We start from the raw sequence: 18,565 nt of genomic DNA, 5'->3' as shown, positions 1-18,565 counted from the left end.
AATTGTACTAAAAAAATACACAGTTAATCATTCACTCGGACTGTATTATGGAAATGTCCTACCATCGGAGATGACCAGTGTAATCACATTCATGAACAAATGAGTCATCTGTTGCAGTTCTTTTAATAAATCAGTAAAAATGACTCGCAAACTGTAAAAAAAAAATTCACTGAATCTGTCAAGGCAGTTACTAAATTAACATCTGACTCACTGACAAGATGTTTGTATAAAAATGTGTAAAGATATATATATACAATTTTTTTTTTTTTAATAATGGTATTTCGATAAAAAACTTTGTGTGACAGGGTGTAGGGTGGGCCGGGTCGTGATTATACACACCCGGTCCCTTATCAGGCTAATTAAGCCTCCGAGAGGGATAGAGGCCGATTGCGGACGGAGGTGCGACGAGAGAGAGATAATTTACAGACATGTCCGTCGTGTGTGTGTGTGTGTGTGTGTGTGTGTGTGTGTGTGTGTGTGTGTGTTTGTCTTATGTTAATCATTAAAATATTATTTATATTTCCAAGCCGGTTCTCGCCGCCTCCTTTCCATTGAACTGCTTTACCCATTGCAACTTCACAACAGTAGTAGCACTATTTTAAATGCACTAATAACATGAATGACAAGACAACTGAGAAGTTCACATTTGCAGTCAGTGTTTCTAGTAACTAGAAGCTCTGTGATCCAACAGCTTCTGAGTTTAACTCTAGTGTGACCTTACAAGGCTAAACTCTCATTGACAGTCTAATCTGGTCACTCTGTCTGACATGCTGCCTACACACACACATGCTGTCTACACACACACACACACATACTCACTGACTAAATTAAGTCTTCGTTTACTTTACCCAGTGGTATATGACTCACAGGATAATGACTTCTAGAGGTATTATAATGTTACTTATGATTTAATCCGCTCTGCCTGAGTTCCCACAGTGGTTAGGTTTAGTGTTTTAAGGATGGAATTCTTCTAAAGCCACCTCATCTCTGCCCATTGAGTTTAATGGAAACCACATGCATTACATTCAGTGGGGGAGTAACATTTTCTGAAGCATTTTCAGACTCCTGTGTGCTCCACATTGGTTAAGAGGGTTTTTGTTTCCAGACAAGCCATAACACCACTGGTTAAATTTGTGATTTCTTTTGAATTACCATAGATGTGCCATATCATTTGGGGATAACACTCTAGCATTACAGATTTCTTACATCAAGCCAGTATCACTTTTTAAGTATTTGTCAACACTTTTTGATAATGATACACCACTTATGACTGGTGGTATGCAGAAGGTCTTAATATTCTGCTAGATGTGCTACATTTTTGGTATGGTTTTGTACATTTGTACTATGTAAGAATCATTTGGCAGTTTTGTAAAGACCCCTAGAGTTTTAGAAAATTAAAGTCTTGGGACCTTCAGTCATTGTCTGTAAATTTTGAAGCCATTTATATGCTAGTGTACACATACAAAACGAAGTTTGTATATGTAAACTGTCAGTTAAGGCTTTGCAGTGTTGTAACTTAAACTAAATGCTGTTGATATTAAAAAAAAGAATGAGCCCTTCAATATGCCCCATATTGTTGTTTCAATTGGAAATGTGAAAGCAGTTTGGACCCTGTTACAGCTGTCTTTAAGGTTGTCCTGTTTAAAACAAAAAATGTGATTATGATCACAAACTCATGTAGTTTATTCGTGATAACATCAACAAACATGAAAGAACGTCTCACAGCCATTTTGTCCTTGTTTGCACTTGAGGCAGTATAGTGATTGGATAAAAGCATTTCTTCTCATAAATAATGTGGAGAAAGGCTCAGAATTATGTATTAGCGTACTCTACCAACCACAACTCAAAATTTAAGCATATTCACATATTTTATGATGTTGCTTCAAGTTTCGTTTTTAAACCAAAGGAACAGATTGCTTAAAAAAAAGAAAGAATTACCTCTGTACACTTAACAATAAACATAATGAGTGCAATTATTGTTTTCAATGCAACCTGTACATATCTGTTAGTATCTCAAAAAATTTGTTTTGGGGTTTCATGAAGCTTTAAAAAGGATATAGGAAACTGTTTTCTTTTTGAATAATGTCACTGTCAGTCAGTGATAACTTTAGCTGCTTATGAATTTTAAATAGAATTCACTTAAACGAAGAAACTGCTGTCTCACCTAATCTGTTCAAAGTGCTTGTGATCCCCTCACCGTCATGTGGAGCCAAACAGAGGGATAATTTATTAACCAGACACAACACAAAGTCTCACGGGACACTCCAATCAATAATGCTTTTCCTGCTGGAACAGACATTTGTGCTCTCAGCAGGAAAAATTGCCCTGAATCCATTGAGAGATCAGTGGGCCAGTTTTAAAGGGACTGTTGAACAGATGTCTCTGGCCCAAATGGCCCTGAATTTATTACAATCATGATTGATGTAAAAAAAAAAAATAATAATCATTTTGATTAATTCTTTGGTCAATTTTTTTCACATTTTAGAATAATAGTAAAGTCATCAAAACTATGGAATAACAAAAACCTAAATAAATGAAAACTGTGTTATATTGTAGCATCTTCAAAGTAGTCACCCTTTGCCTAGAATTTGCAGACATGAACTCTTGACATTTTCTCAACCAACTTCTTGAGGAATCACCCTGGGATGCTTTTTAAACAGTATTGAAGGAGTTCCCATCTATGTTGGGCACTTATTGGCTGCTTATCTTTATTATTTGGTCCAAGTCATCAATTTCAAAAACTTTTATATATATATATATAAATAAAATTTATATATATAAAATTGTAGTTTTATAATGAAATAAATGAATATGGTGGCAAAATTATATTTTTGTCTACAAAACTAATTTCAGGCATTTAAGCATACGCCTTCAGATCGAAAACATTTTTAAGAGCATGAGAATCATTTCAGTCAAGTGTTTCAAATCTTTTGGTAGTGTATTTCTGGCAGAGGAAAGAGCTACTAGGAAATGGTCTGTCTGGTGAATCACAGACACAGACACTGATTTGCAGATCCTTTAAACTACCTCAGATGTTCCTCTTGCAGTTGCTGAGAATAGTGAACCCCTGTTGAGTAACCTCTAGTGTACTCTGTGTCATACCTCAGAAAATATGGGCAGTAAAATATTTTTAGGTTTACTGTGTAGATTGGATTAAATTTGTCACGGTGACAATTTTCAGTACAAGCTGAGCAGGCCATCAGTTTAGTAAGTTGAGTCATCAGGTGACAGAGGATGGATGTTACATGGGGAAGTTGTCACAAGGGCTATATCTTAGTAACTTTAAGGTTTAAAGTGCAAATACACAAATGTGTTTTCTCTTGCAGTCGTGTGGTATATTGGTTTCAAATTACCAAGTTTAAAACCCTCTTAAATGTTTTTTTGTTCTTTTTTATTAAATCTATCCTCCAAATTAAAATTTCAACTTCATATTTTTGTAAGAGGTGCACAATCGAAGCGAACACAATAAAACCAAACTGGCATATGTTCATACATAGATCAACTATATAATTAAGGCAGACATTTTGCATAAATGTCAGATTGGGGCAGTTTTATATCGGGGCATGTTGTCACGTGTGTGTTATAATTGTATTCGCTTTATTGATTACAATTTATGTTGGCCAAAACAATGATTTTATATTTTTTTGTATTTTTGCTCTTTCATGATTTGTTTTTTGCTGCATTATTTTTACACTTTAATACATGCTGCAGAAAAAACATAATAGCTTAATTTAATGTTCCCATTTTCACAATTTAACCCATATAGAGTGAGAATATTAATTAAGTGAAAAGTGTAACAACTTGCTTTGGTCTCCCCTATAATATTGAAAAGTGAATCCACCATGTTTATGACATACTTTTTTATATTTATCTTTTTTTTTAGATGGACCTGAAGCTGTTTTTTGTATCAACATTGTTAGGAATCATTTGTAGCAGCAGTGCCCAGCAAGGTAATGTAATTGCTATTTTAGTTTCAGTTGTTTCAGATCACTGTGGCCTAAAATACTAATGCTATCTATGTACTCCCATTCAGCCTAATTCTGTCCGACTTCATCAGAATTAATAATTGGAGAATTTCTATTAAGGATAACTAAATGCTTTGTCTTCAGAGCGAGCAAAGTTCTCATTCGGCAGTTAAATACTGATGTCATTACTCAGAGGTCGCTCCACCCAGCCTGAACAAGCATTATCCATGATGGAAAAACATAGAGCAGTCATCTCTGGCTCTAATTACAGTGAGCCAGAGTGATGTAAATAAATTCAGAGCAATGTATGCTGTCAGCTCTCTTTTTTTTCTTTGTGATGCATGATGGGATGTGAAACTGTCCCTGACTATTTTTATTTTTTTTACAGAGGGCAATGAGTGCATCAAAGCCAATGCTTTATCATGTGGAGAGTGCATACAAGTGGGTACTAAATGCGGGTGGTGCACTGATGGAGTAAGTTCTGTTCTTTCAAGTTCCATTTGTTATATTAAGCAAATATATCTGGCCAATTAATTACTTATTTGTATGCAAATTGAATGACTGATTGATGGATTGATTGATTGTCAAAATGAAAAGCCAAAATTACATTCACTGAATAACTGCAACAGGACATTTTGAAATGATGTTCTATACTGGCATTGTTTGGTGTTATGGAGGTTCCAAGTAAATATCCCAGCAAAGTCTCCAGCCCTGTTTGACTCATAGAGTCATTTCCATTCTGATGATTCAACTGCTGGACCAAACGGCCATAATGTCAAACAAAATGGCTGTGACAGGAGATATGCACGATAATTTGCCTGTAACAGTAATAAGACTGTTCCTTTCATAAAGATAATTCAAAGACATTCAATTATTGTGGCAGAGCATTATATAGACCTTACAAAAAGTGGCTTTAGAAGTCAATAAGTTGTCTATTACCAATATTATTGAACGTAAGCCAATCACAGCCATACAGTATACAGCAATCCATGTGTTTATTTAAGGGGCCGTTCAAACAGGATGCATTCTCACATTCTATGGTCTATGTAAACATGATGTGTTTTTTTTTATATAATTGACTAAATTAACATGTTTAATTAACAGCCCTAGTTTTTTGTCTTATACATTATGCATTTCATAGTTTTGCAATGATGCACTGCTTAGTTGACACATTAAAAGAATCTGACATCTGATACAGAACACAAACTGCCTGTATGTTTACTCTGTATCCTCAACAGGAGTTCTTAAAACAGGGAGAACCAACATCAGCCCGCTGTGATGAGCTTGAGTCCCTCAAGAAGAGAGGCTGTGAAGCCACCAAGATCGAGAACCCTCGTGGGAGCCAAAGGATCCTCAAGAACAAGGCAGTGACCAACCGCAAGAAAGGCGCAGAGAAGCTCCGACCCGAAGATATCACACAGATCCAGCCACAGAAACTGAGCCTCGATCTTAGATCTGGTATGTGCAAACTTGCTTTTATCAGAAAAGGATGATTCATTAATTAGATTTGTATTAATCTGTGCAAGCAATGCTTGGAACATGATTACAGTTACAACACTTTTCTTGGTCCCACTGGTCTTGAGTGATAAATGCTTGTTATTCTTGCAGGGGAGCCTCAAAACATTAAACTGAAATTCAAGAGGGCTGAAGATTATCCCATAGACCTGTACTACCTTATGGACCTGTCCTTCTCCATGAAGGATGACCTGGAGAATGTCAAAAACCTTGGGACTAGTTTGATGTTAGAGATGTCCAAGATTACTTCAGATTTCAGAATTGGTCAGAGCCTAACAATTTTTTTTTTTTCTTTATGGCTGATGCTAGTATGTAGCCAAATTCACCATGGGTTTCCTCTAGAATTTCCAATTGGTTTTTAATTAAGAGTAAATAAATGTCTGTGCCCAATATGTAAACAGTGTAGAACCTGATCTGCTTATACCAACAGTTCTTACTCGTTTGAATTTGTCTCTCAGTAAATGTCATACGTTTACATAAAGTTGATTTTCAATACATCATTCCATTAAAGTGTTACTTTTTCACATTAACCAATACCACATGAGAATAATTAAAATAATTGTCTAAAAAGACTAAATCAAAGCATACATTATGACATCATTGTCTATGTCATTCGAGACATAAGTAGGAATGAGTTTAAGCGAAGATGCCTCTCTCTTACAGGTTTTGGCTCTTTCGTGGAGAAGACCGTTATGCCGTATATTAGCACCACACCAGCCAAGCTTTTGAACCCCTGCACAGGGGACCAAAACTGCACCAGCCCCTTCAGCTACAAAAATGTGCTGAAACTCACCAGCAACGGGAAACAGTTCAACACTCTAGTCGGTCAGCAGCAGATATCGGGTAATCTTGACTCTCCTGAGGGGGGATTTGATGCCATAATGCAAGTGGCTGTCTGTGGGGTGAGTGAAAAACAACTTGATTAGGATTTTCACAATTTGTATAATCTGTCATTTCTTTGCTTACCTCACTACCCTGGCAATTCTTCCGGCATTTGGCCCAGCCTACTTACCTGCAGCAGACCGCATTGCATCCAAAGCTTAAAATTCCTCCACCACTGTTATTGGAGTTTATCAAAATCTGCTGCCGCAGCTGCTCCTTATTAATGAATATTTTGCGGTTATAGCGACCCCCACTCTAATTTCATCATGCCTTTCAATCTTTCCATAATGAGAGCAGACGTTTTAGTGTGAGGTCTCCACCGCAATACTTTGAAGTTGTCCATGGCTCATGTATCGTTATTTTAAGCAGTTATCAATGCTAATATATTGGTATGTTTTTCACACCCAGAACTGATAATATTGAAATAATTATAGCACCAAGGTAACACTTGGGTAACACTTCCCCAATCGCTGCCAGCACTCCTGGCTGCGGAGGCCATTCCCCAGTCTCCGCCTAGCACTCCAGGCCATGGAAGCTGTCGACGACCCTTTACGGTTCCCTTAGGCTATCGACGAGCCAGTCTGGTTAGCTTAGGCTGTCGACAAGCCTTTTCGGATCCCCGAGCCTGTCCATGAGCCTGTCCGGTTCCCTGAGGCCTGTCCGGTTCCCTGAGTCTGTCCATGAGCCTGTCCGGTTCCCTGAGTCTGCCCATGAGCCTGTCCGGTTCCCTGAGGCCTGTCCGGTTCCCTGAGTCTGTCCATGAGCCTGTCCGGTTCCCTGAGGCTGTCGTTGAGCCTGTCCGGTTCCCTGAATCTGTCCGGTTCCCTGAGGCTGGCGATGAGCCTGTCCAGTTCCCTGAATCTGTCCAGTTCCCTGAGGCTGTCGACGAGCCTGTCCAGTTCCCTCAATCTGTCCATTTAACTGAGGCTGTCGATGAGCCTGTCCAGTTAACTGAGGCTGTCAATGAGCCTGTCCAGTTAACTGAGGCTGTCGACGAGCCTGTCCAGTTAACTGAAGTTGTCCATTTCCCTGAAGCTGCCCAGGTCCCTGAAGCTGTCCAGGTCCTTGAGGCTGTCGACAAGTCTGTTCAAGTCAAGTCAAGTGGTTGACCAAGACCCTGTCATCACTGACTATCCTTTCCCGTCCATAGTGACCATCGACCAGCCCTTTTCTCAGTCCAGTTGCCAGCACTTGTCAGACAAAAACCGCCAGGCTGTTGCTCAGTTCAGCAACCAGCACCTGTCAGTCACCAGTCTGTTCAGTACCCAGCGATCGCCTACTTCCAGTATGAGCCCTGCTGCGGTGGTCTACTCTTCCAATTGGCCACCGCCTTTCTTGAACTTCCTGCTACTCTGCCTCTTGAACCTCCTGCGACTCCGCCCCTAAACCCTTGTCTCCTGGGGCTTCATTTCCTGAGCCTCTGCCTCCCGCGGCTCAGCCCTCCAAGCCCTTCCCTCCTGTAGCTCCATCTATGGACCCTCTGTGGCTCTGCTCCCTGAGTTTCCACCTCCTGCTCCTCCTATGAACATTTTTTTTGTTTTATGTGTTGAGCGTCATGAGTCGCTCCTTAGATGGAGGGTTCCGTAACACTTGGGAAATTTGCCCTAGCAGCCACTAGAGGTTGCCAGGAGTACTAAGACTTTTAGTTTTAAGTTTGGTTTTGTGTTTTGTTTGTGTTTTTGTTCTCTGTGTTCCCCATGATTAATCCCAGCTGTGTCTTGTTACTCTTGTTAAATCTTGTGTTTATTATGCCCTCACGTTAACTTTTGTCTTTGTCAGTTATTTTCATTCATGTATGAAACGTTTTGTTCTACTACAATATTATCTGTAAATGTTATAAATGCAAGTTATGTGTTTATATTTTTCAAACTGTACTTCCTAATCTTTTTGTTTCTTGTGATGTTCCTTCACAATTGTGTCCACAGATTTTCTTTTGATTCCTTCACAGAAGTCACACAACAGTTTTACTTGTCTCATTTGCATAAAATGGCACTTATTTCAAGTGTGATTTGACACCTTTTGGGGGGGGGGGCCTCAGGCCATGATTCAGGTTTGAGCACCTCCTTTACAGGCGCAAGCCAGATTTGTCTTCCCTTAACAATCTGTTTACCATTTTTGCTTCAAGGTCTTGGTGGACATGCAAATTTGTAAAATGTTGTTAGTGAAAGAAGCCTTGACTTACATTATAAATGGAATTAAGGGGGAAAATAAAATGCTACCAGAATATGACCCCTTTAATTCATTCAAGCCCAATCTGTTTTTGTACTTTCAGCTCACTCTGCATTCCTTATTGCTTTTTCTGTATCTTCCTGTTTTTCTCTCTTAGGACCACATTGGCTGGAGAAACGTCACACGCTTGTTGGTATTCTCCACTGACGCAGGCTTCCATTTTGCCGGAGATGGCAAACTTGGTGGAATCGTTCTTCCCAATGATGGGAAATGTCACCTGGAAAACAACATGTACACAATGAGCCATTATTACGTATGTAAATGGCATTTAGTGCTGTCTCCTTTATCTACTTGTAATATTTTTAGATTAGACTATTGGCTGTATGACAGATTCATCAGAACTTGAATTTCTTCCTTTTACTTTTTGCTAGGATTACCCTTCAATTGCCCATCTGGTTCAGAAACTGAGTGAAAACAACATCCAGACCATTTTTGCAGTCACAGAGGAGTTTCAGCCCGTTTACAAAGTAGGTCCATAGATTATTATCTTAATGATGTGTTTGGAATTTGTTTTTTCTATCTGTGAAGCCAACTTTTTGATTGTAGAAGTTTCCACCTGGCTTGTAGTCTTCGTTTTCCACACTAATCTACACTTATCTTAAATGTTCTACTAGTGCTCGCTTTGATAAAGACTCTTCAAATTGGTGAACTTTAATATGAAATAGCAAAATACATATCAAATGTTTTATTACTGGAAGCATGGAGCATTAATCTCAGGCATCTCAAAAGTTTGAATCCAACTTCTCTCTGTATTTGGAAAGCCACAGCCCCCAAAATTGTTTTTAACTCCCGACTTGGAATGATCGGAACACTAAAGTCATAAATTAGAGTTCCTGTCTAAGATTAAAACTGACTGTTGTAAAACAAACACTTTGTCTCTGCCTAACATTCATCAATGTTTTTGTATGTTTTTTTTTCTCTCTCTCTCTGTCTCTCTCTCTCTCTCTCTCTCTCTCTCCACAGGAACTTAAAAACCTAATTCCAAAGTCTGCAGTGGGCACATTGTCAGCAAACTCCAGCAATGTTATCAATCTTATTATTGATGCCTACAATGTGAGTAGATCAAGTTTCATTTTAAATATTTACAGTATTTGAAGGAATTTGGCTATATAAAGGCTTTCACTGTATCTGTCTTTGTCAGTCTCTATCCTCAGAGGTCATCCTTGAAAACAGTAAGCTTCCTGAGGGAGTGACCATCACCTATCAGTCACGTTGTAAAAACAAAATTGTAAGCGATGGAGAAAATGGAAGGAAATGTTCCAACATCTCTATCGGAGACGAGGTAAGACCAAGTCAATACCTCATGTTTGCTACATAAACTTTGGCATAGAAACATGTCCTTTATCATCCATAACAGAAAGCAGCATTACTTCCTTTGACAATTTACTTATGTACAGTGGTCCCAAAAAGTATTTGGACACTTCGGACACACTTATAAATTTATAAATATCATTATATTAGATAGCAGAGTGAGAATTAAATTACACAAAAAGAGGTTTGTTAGTATTTAAATGATAAAACACCATAAACTATAAAATCATTGTTTAAAATTAAGATCAAAATAAAAGTATTTGGACCTTTTATTTTTGTCAGACATTGGTGAAACATGTCCATAGTTAATGTGATGCACTTCACCTGTATGGACACCGGGGTGAACTTGAGAAACTGACTTAATGCATAAAAAAAAAAGCCAATTTTGCAAAAACAATTGTAACAATGACTTAGAAAAGTGAAGTTAATAAATATTCCGGGTTCAGTACAAGTTAAGCTCAATCGACACCATTTGTGGCATAATGTTGATTACCACAAAAATTTATTTCGACTCATCCCTCCTTTTCTTTCAAAGTTAAATTAATTATTTTGTTAAAACGTGTGCATTATTTGACCTGCTAAGTTGTTACATTTTGTTTGAGGGTTTGTTGACATTACATTATCAAACTAGTAAAATTGGCTATAACTTTACACAGAAAAGTTAGTAAGCAAATTTATCACACTAAAATCATGTTTACATGCATATTGTTTATGTCTTGTGGCTATACTTTTAAAAAGTAGCAAATCAAAATTAAGTTTTGTGGTAATCACTACTATGCCACAAATGCTGTTGATTGAGCTTAACTTGTATTGAACCCAGAATTTTCCTTTTAGTTATTAGAAAAGCTCAAGCTTAATTTGTTTGCCGAATCCAATGTCACTTTGTTTGATTTGTTGTAACTAATACAATTACATCAATACATTTTTAATTGTTGCTTTAAAAAATTGTTTAAATACCCAAAAATGATAATTCTCTCATCATTCACAGACCTTTTGCAATCTCAAACTCGTAAGACTATTTTCTTTGCGGAACACACGAACAAACTAAGATATTTTCATAGATTTATGATGTGTTCAATTCTATATAATGCAAGTCAAGTGGATCCAAACTTTGAAGCTCCAAAAGGGAGCATAAAGGCAGCATAAAGGTAATCCATACAACCAAGTTATTCAATCCATGTCTTCGGTTTGTGGTGAGAAATTAAAATCGAAATCTTGACATCTGCCGTCTCTTTGGCTTGATCTTGATTTAATGCTCGATTACACTTCTTCAGCTTGGCACATGCACGGATCATTTGTACAGCCTTTGGTTCAGTCGAGTTGTATAGATCAGCTTTTATATCCTTTTATGAGCTTGTTAGTTTTGGACCCCATTTGAATATAAACGCCTCATATCTTCATAAAAAACTTCACTTGTGTTCCGCAAAAAAAGTTTGAGATGGCATGTAGGTGAGTAAATTAATTATTTTTATCATCCAAATACTTTATATAAGAAATGAAAATAACTTTTTTTTCCATTTTTCCCCAGGTATCCTTCAACATTAATATCACAGCTCAGGGCTGCCCCAAAAAAGGCAAAGCTGAAACCATTAAGATCAAGCCATTGGGCTTTACAGAGGAAGTAGAGATTATGCTCAACTTCATCTGTGAGTGTGACTGCCACAAGGATGGCATCAAGAACAGTGTTATATGCCATAATGGCAATGGAACATTTGAGTGTGGTGCCTGCAGGTAAGTCTGTCCTGACTGTATATGTCTTCATTTTTCTTCTAATAGCTAAATTACACTTTTCCATAACATAACCAAAAGGACATCTGAATGTGTAGTTTCTGCATTATGACCATATCTACCCCTGAAATTAATTTCAATTTAAAAGGAAATGAGTGGAGTCACCTTTGCAGTATACATAATGTTTTTGTTGTGTTCAATTTAATCCTCTGCCAGCAAATTTCATTTTGGGATTGACAACTGCATTTAAATTCTGGAGTGAATCCTCAAATATTACATGTAAAACAAAGAAATTCAGTTTATTTTGAAAGGTCATCGGTTAAATATCATGGGGTTCTTAAGTAAATAATGTAGGCCATTTTGTCCACTGACAGGAAAGTTTGGGAAGCCTTGCTTTTAAACATTTAACACATATATTGTAGTGTATCTGAGTTTAGGTCTGTGCACAATTAACAGTGGTCATTGTGTTGTTTCAGGTGCAATAAGGGACGTGTTGGCAGACAGTGCGAATGTCGAAAAGATGAGGTGTCCACCGAAGACCTGGACAAGAACTGCCGTAAGGACAATGGCACGGACATCTGCAGCAATAATGGCGAGTGCTTGTGTGGGACTTGTGAGTGCAAGAAGAGAGACAATCCCGAAGAACGCTACAGCGGGAAGTATTGCGATTGTGACAACTTCAACTGCGACCGCTCAAACAACAAACTCTGCGGAGGTACTGAGTAGTGGAATTTTTTTCTCTCTGTATGACCATGTTTGTTACCTCTATATTAATAAACATGCCATTAAAGTGGAAAAAACAACAGATTGCAATGCATAGATCACTTCTGTTTGTGTCTGAAATCAGCAGATAAAGGTTTTTGATTAATCTTATCTGTTTCCTGTAGGACACGGCCACTGTGAGTGTAGGAAGTGTATCTGTGATGCCAACTACACTGGAAGTGCATGTGACTGCTCGCTGGACACCTCAACCTGCTTGGCCTCTAACAAACAGATCTGTAATGGCAGAGGAATTTGTGAGTGTGGCACCTGCAGGTGTACAGACCCCAAATTCCAGGGACCCACCTGTGAGATCTGCCCCACCTGCCCTGGAGTCTGTACTGAGCACAAGTGAGTGAAAAAGGAACCAAAAAGTATATGCTCAATTTTCTGTGTAATAAGTTGATTTGGGAACAAGCCATCACATAGCAAACGAAATTAAGCAATCATGCCTGATGAGTTAATTGATTAACTGGGTATATGACAGAACTGCTGTCAAATAGTTATTTGTAAGTATGCAATAAAAAAAGTTTTGATGATCAGATACTACGGGTATTAACACTGGGTGTGATGTTGCTTAAATTAAAAAACAATTAAGCAATATCACACTTTTGTTTTAATGTATTGGGTACAAACATAGACTACTAGTATTGTCAATTCTCAATAACAGTTCTTTTTCTGCACATAAGCAATGTTTTTACTGTTTCAATTTCACCTCATGTTTCCTTTAAAAGAGAAATAAGAGGGGGCTTTAGTAGCTCAGTGAGTAAAGATGCTGACTACCACACCTGGCATCGCGAGTTCGAATACAGGGCGTGCTGAGTGACTCCAGCCAGGTCTTCTAAGCAACCAAATTGGCCCGGTTGCTTGGGAGGGTAGAATCACACAGGGTAACCTCCTTGTGGTCACTATAATGTGGTTTGCTCTTGGTGGGGCACATGATGAGTTGTGTGTGGATGCCGCGGAGAATATTGTGAAGCCTCCACATGCGCTATGTCTGCTGTAACGCGCTCAACAAGCCACATGATAAGATGCGTGGGTTGACGGTCTCAGACGCGGAGGCAGCTGAGATTCGTCTTCCACCACCCTGATTGAGGCGAGTCTCTATCCCATCACAAGGACTTGGAGCGCATTGGGAATTGGGCATTCCAAATAAAAAAGAAAGAAAGAAAAAAGAGAGAAATAAGATCATATTAAATTAAGTTCTAAACATAGGTTTGGGAGGAGCTTGTTCATCTAGGCCTACCAGTCAGATCCCAAGGATATCAAAGTTATACATAAGATATATAAAAAGCAAATAGATCCCATTTTAATCAATTAAGCTGTCTACACTGAAAGCATTGCGCCAAAAGTAAATGGATGTCCTGTTCCATTTTGCGCTGCACATGCCAACAAGACAAATAACCCATTAAAAATGTTCACTTCGACGTGTCCAGTGTAGACGGCCTCAAGCTGTTGCAGTGCATCGCATCGCATCAACATGCGTGCCCATTGTAAACAGGGTGTGAGCTAATCGGAGTTCTTATCCAGGTAGATGAGGAGTTACAGCTTGAGTGGCCCACACCAGTTTTGCCCGAGAGTTCTCGACTGGATGAATGGTTCTCACAGAGCCAGCTGGTGAGATCATGGTATGCGCCATTCTCAGCAAGAACCCATGTCATCCCCTTCACATCTCTGGATCACGCAGAGCTTTGAGGCTATACATGGATTTCCACAGTCGAAGAGGCAATAGCAGTCTATCTTTGCCCCTCCTCTTCCGCACTGGTATGGAAATCTTAGCCAGTGCATCCATCAAAGCCATGGAGGCTCACATTCAACTTGTTGGGTAAGGCCTACGGCTGGTCAGGCAGGTGCGGCAGTGTTCCACGTCTACCTGGCAGATCTGCTGAAAGAGTTGAATAAGATCAGTCCAGACCCGGAGTCCTTCCAAAAGCTGCATCACGACACAGATTTAGCACTTCGGGCTGCCAAGATTAGCGCCATATCTGGCTCAATTTGTCAGATATGAGTGATCGAAGGACAAGGCTGTCTTGCTTAATGCTCTGGTGTGTCAGCAGGGCCTTTTCGGTGACGCTATTGAACAATCGGCTAAGAAGCATTCGCTGGCCTACAGACACATCCTGCCAAGGTGGGTAACTCTGTAGCCCAGCCGGCCCACTCGCGCTCTTCCTCAGGACGGCGCCCAGCCAAACAGAGTGCTACAAGCACTAACCCTGTTCCTTCCCATAGAGGGGTGTCAGATCAGCCGGTATGGCTAGTGTCTCTGTCTCGGCATAGAACTTTATGGTTTATTGTTACTCCACTCTCCTTATTTTTGAGTATATAGGGGTGGTTAGAGCAAATCCTTTTACTACCCACTTAGCGAGTGGACATGTGCCATGCTACTAATTTCTCATTGTTAAGTGACCCACAATGACGCAGGCGTGAGGTATAACGCCAAGCGCCACCAGCCAATCAAGATGCTGTGATGGTATAGGGTTTCAGCTTTCATCTCCTCTGGGAGGATCTCCCACAGCGTCAGCTACTGACGCAGCATCTCGTTTCCTCCTTTCAAGGAACCAAGGTTATATCAGTAACCGAGATGTTAAGTTATTTATTTTCATAGAACTGGTCAAACTGGTTAGCAGATCAGTCTAAATGACTCATTAGTCTCATTAGTGGGCCTGTATCAAAATGCTTTTAAAAGAATCATTTTTCAGTCATCACAAGACAGGGCATGGAAATTAATTGGTCAAAAGTTTTGGGAAACCTCAATATTGCACCCTAATATGGCTTGTTGGTCTTTATATAATAGACACCCTAAAATATGTATAAGATATCAGTATAGATTTTCTCTTCTCTAAAGTGACTTCTACAGGTAGAGCAAATTTTGTTTAATTTTATGTACTTGTACACTTCAATTTAAGAATTACCACATATTAACCACAAAACAAAGTAAACATTCCTGCCATTATATTTTATATCTCTGAACTCAGGAAACCATTGTCCCCAGTGAGTTTCATACTAGCTAAATGAGTTAATGGCTTCTTTCCTGTGACAGGGAGTGCGTGCAGTGTCGGGCATTTGGCACAGGAGAGAAGAAGGACACTTGTGAGAGGGACTGTAGCTACTTTAACCTCATCAAGGTGAAGGACAGAGATAAACTCCCTCAGCCTGTGCAGGCCTTCCCTCTCATGCACTGTAAGGAGAGAGACACCAATGACTGCTGGTTCTACTACACCTACGCTGTGAACAACAACACAGAGAAGGAAGTCCATGTGGTGGAGAATTTAGGTGGGATTATGGTCAAAAGTGCTTTTTCTACATTCAAAAATCTCAATTGTTTTAAACTAAATTTAAAGACTAATTTTACCCATTTGTAAACCGTATACGGTAGATATATATTATACAGTAAAGTTATCTTGGGAAAAAAGCAGTGAAATTATGTTTTATGTGGGGTTGTTTTAAATGTAACAGTAATAACAAAAACAATGGAAATCATTCAAAAATCATTCAGAATGAAATGCCAAATTTTAGTTTGTATACGTTTAAATCGATGTTTGTTTTATTCGGCAGAGTGCCCGGCGGGTCCTGACATCATCCCCATTGTGGCGGGCGTGGTCGCAGGCATCGTTCTGATTGGTCTAGCTCTGCTGCTGATCTGGAAGCTGCTAATGATCATTCACGACCGACGCGAGTTCGCCAAGTTTGAGAAAGAGAAGATGAATGCCAAATGGGACACGGTATGACAAAGCTTCTTGTGTTCACATTTAAAGCAATTTTGAAGAGTTCAATGTTACAGATTGAATTTAATTCTTTTGAAAGCAAACATTATTGAGTGAAATATCTGGCTAGGTCAAGAAGTCCTTTGTTGTCCCATGCTTCAAATTCATTAAGTTAGTTTTAATCCTTCTAAAATGCATAAACTATTTCAATAGAAGTGTTGTTTCTGTGTTGAAATGGTCTCTGAACATTTTTTAAGGCTGCTGTGAAACCAGGAGAAAGGCTTTTGGATTTTCAGGGCCTCAATTTTTCTAGGTGTGGCCTGTACAGTTGGTTGTCAGTGTGGATGGTTCACTGCTGCCCTCTGCTTTTTGAAACATTCACTTGAGATTATAAGGAGATGTCTTCACCTGCATCCTTTTATGGTCTTAAGGCATCACAGTTCAAAATCTACTCAAAATGGGGAAATAGAATATGGTGATATTTTAGCAATGAGCGCATTTACATGAACAATCTTACACCATTAATGCTTCAAAAGCAGACAGCATGTAAGGTCATGTAAAAACCTTAAACCGTGTTCCTTTATCAGGGAAAGGTCATAAGTGGTTTAAGCAAAAAAACGATCTGCACACATACATTTTTGGCTATGACCCCAATTTCAAATTGCATGTAAACACCTTAACAGTCGTTCTTACCATCTTATCCTATGTGCGTATGACTGTTTTGCTTTTGACGTCAAAAGCAGAGAATAACCCGATGGTTTTACGTCTCCTGTAAATATAGTTGTTTTCAGTGTATTCGGTGTGCATATAAGTACGCTCAAGTGTCATTACAGGTATTAAATGTTGTAAGGTTTACATATTTTAAAAGCAAAATGCTCTCGTAAAAGTCCTAATAAGAGTTAATGTACTTTATTTTAATGTAGCCCTATTGCTCTTACCCTACAAGATAAACGGCATACATTGCATGTCAGCTTTGTTTATTGGTATATCAGAATAATCAGATTAATCCAGTATTGAATGAATCCAATCCATAATATTATTTGTTGTAAATATCATGTAAATGAGTAGTTGATACGCCTAATATCAAATGAAAGTATGGGAACTTATGCTCTCTCTTACTGCATGATCTGTTATAATGACTCTGATTAAGACATATTCAAAGAACATATGTGTTTATCTGAACAGATGCGGAGATCAAATATTTAGCATGCTGTGAGAGCATCATTTCCCCCCTCCATGTTCATGAAATCTGATCATTTCTTCCTTAATTCTTTATCATTACTGTCCTTTTTGTTCTTCTTCATTTGTTTTTCATCATTTCAGCTCTTCTGTTACTTCATTGGTTCTTGATCTGTTATCTGTCCCCTTTTCCACTCTCAGACAGAGAATCCAATTTACAAGAGCCCTATTAATAAATTCAAGAATCCAAACTATGGCCGTAAAGCTGTGGCTCTCTAAGTTTGTATACTTCTCCACTCTTTCTGCATGGCCTTTTCTGTGTGGGTGTGTTTCTGTGCCTGTGGTCCCCATTTTCCCTCATTTTCAACCACTTTTTTGATATAACTAAAGAATATTCTTGGAAATCAGGCAATATAAATGAGAAAAGGAAGTTTTAAAAAGGATGACTATTGGGTACTAATCATCTACTGCATGGTTATCTGACAGTGCTGTACAATACTTCAATCAGTGTTTAATTTATTCATTTTGCTCACTGCATTTGATATCAGTGTGTACTGGAAATATGGTGTCTATATAGTTTTCATAGCTGCATGATGTGTAGTTTTAATGCAAAGAATTGCTTTTAATGGGTAGAAATGCATTGAGATAAGTTTAGGAGTGCTAATTTTTTACATGAGTTTATGATTCTTAAAAACATACCTTGTGTTTGTTTGTTATACAGGGAGAGAATCCCATCTACAAGAGTGCTGTCACAACTGTGATCAACCCCAAATATGAAGGCAAATAATGGACACCAATATCACACGCAGAGATGTTTTGGAAGGGATGGACGCAGGGATATCCTAATATTTCTTTTAAAAAAAGTATTTTCTTTTAGAAGCAGTATTGTAGCGCACTATTAGGAAGCAGTATTTTATGAAGGACTGACTGCCTCTCCTCCCTTGCAAAACGTGTACAGTTTGTATAGTCTTTTTTGTTTTTTTTGTTTTTTGTATCTCTTCTACTGAACAACTTCTTTTAAATCTTTTCACACAGACCAGATATTTGTGCCTTTGCACATGTGTTACAACATTTACATTTAAGTTGCTGTGCGACGGGATCCACGAATCCCCAAAATACTGCAAAAACAAAAACACACCAAATGCCATTTAAAGAAATCATATTTAGTTGTTCAATTGCTGCCTTCATCCAAAAGTGCTTTAAAACACATGCTGGTATAGCTGGGAAAGTTTGCCGTTTTATGCGGATAATCTATGCATATTTATTTACTATCGCTGACAGTCTTGCATTTCA

General features: G+C 38.6%; 1 protein-coding gene across 2 annotated transcripts in view; it reads left to right on the top strand.

The window, feature by feature from the left end:
- The window catches only part of LOC127634009 (integrin beta-1-like), a 42,319-nt gene extending 23,754 nt beyond the window's left edge, over positions 1-18,565 (top strand). The window contains exons 2-17 of one of the 2 annotated variants that reach the window (XM_052113394.1): positions 3,884-3,950; positions 4,354-4,439; positions 5,204-5,423; positions 5,574-5,744; positions 6,144-6,382; positions 8,689-8,844; positions 8,963-9,058; positions 9,555-9,644; positions 9,733-9,873; positions 11,431-11,633; positions 12,107-12,345; positions 12,518-12,740; positions 15,430-15,662; positions 15,945-16,111; positions 17,474-17,551; positions 17,994-18,565. In XM_052113394.1, coding sequence (XP_051969354.1) covers positions 3,884-3,950; positions 4,354-4,439; positions 5,204-5,423; positions 5,574-5,744; positions 6,144-6,382; positions 8,689-8,844; positions 8,963-9,058; positions 9,555-9,644; positions 9,733-9,873; positions 11,431-11,633; positions 12,107-12,345; positions 12,518-12,740; positions 15,430-15,662; positions 15,945-16,111; positions 17,474-17,551 — 2,409 coding nt within the window. In that variant the 3' untranslated portion in view covers positions 17,994-18,565. The remainder of the gene's footprint in view (positions 1-3,883; positions 3,951-4,353; positions 4,440-5,203; positions 5,424-5,573; positions 5,745-6,143; positions 6,383-8,688; positions 8,845-8,962; positions 9,059-9,554; positions 9,645-9,732; positions 9,874-11,430; positions 11,634-12,106; positions 12,346-12,517; positions 12,741-15,429; positions 15,663-15,944; positions 16,112-17,473; positions 17,552-17,993) is intronic. The other variant, XM_052113395.1, reaches the window with a different exon arrangement.

The sequence above is a fragment of the Xyrauchen texanus genome, chromosome 41 (genome assembly GCF_025860055.1).
Source record: "Xyrauchen texanus isolate HMW12.3.18 chromosome 41, RBS_HiC_50CHRs, whole genome shotgun sequence".
Lineage (NCBI taxonomy): Eukaryota > Metazoa > Chordata > Actinopteri > Cypriniformes > Catostomidae > Xyrauchen > Xyrauchen texanus.
Note: the sequence above shows the minus strand (reverse complement) of the source record. Positions and strands in the feature narration are given on the sequence as shown.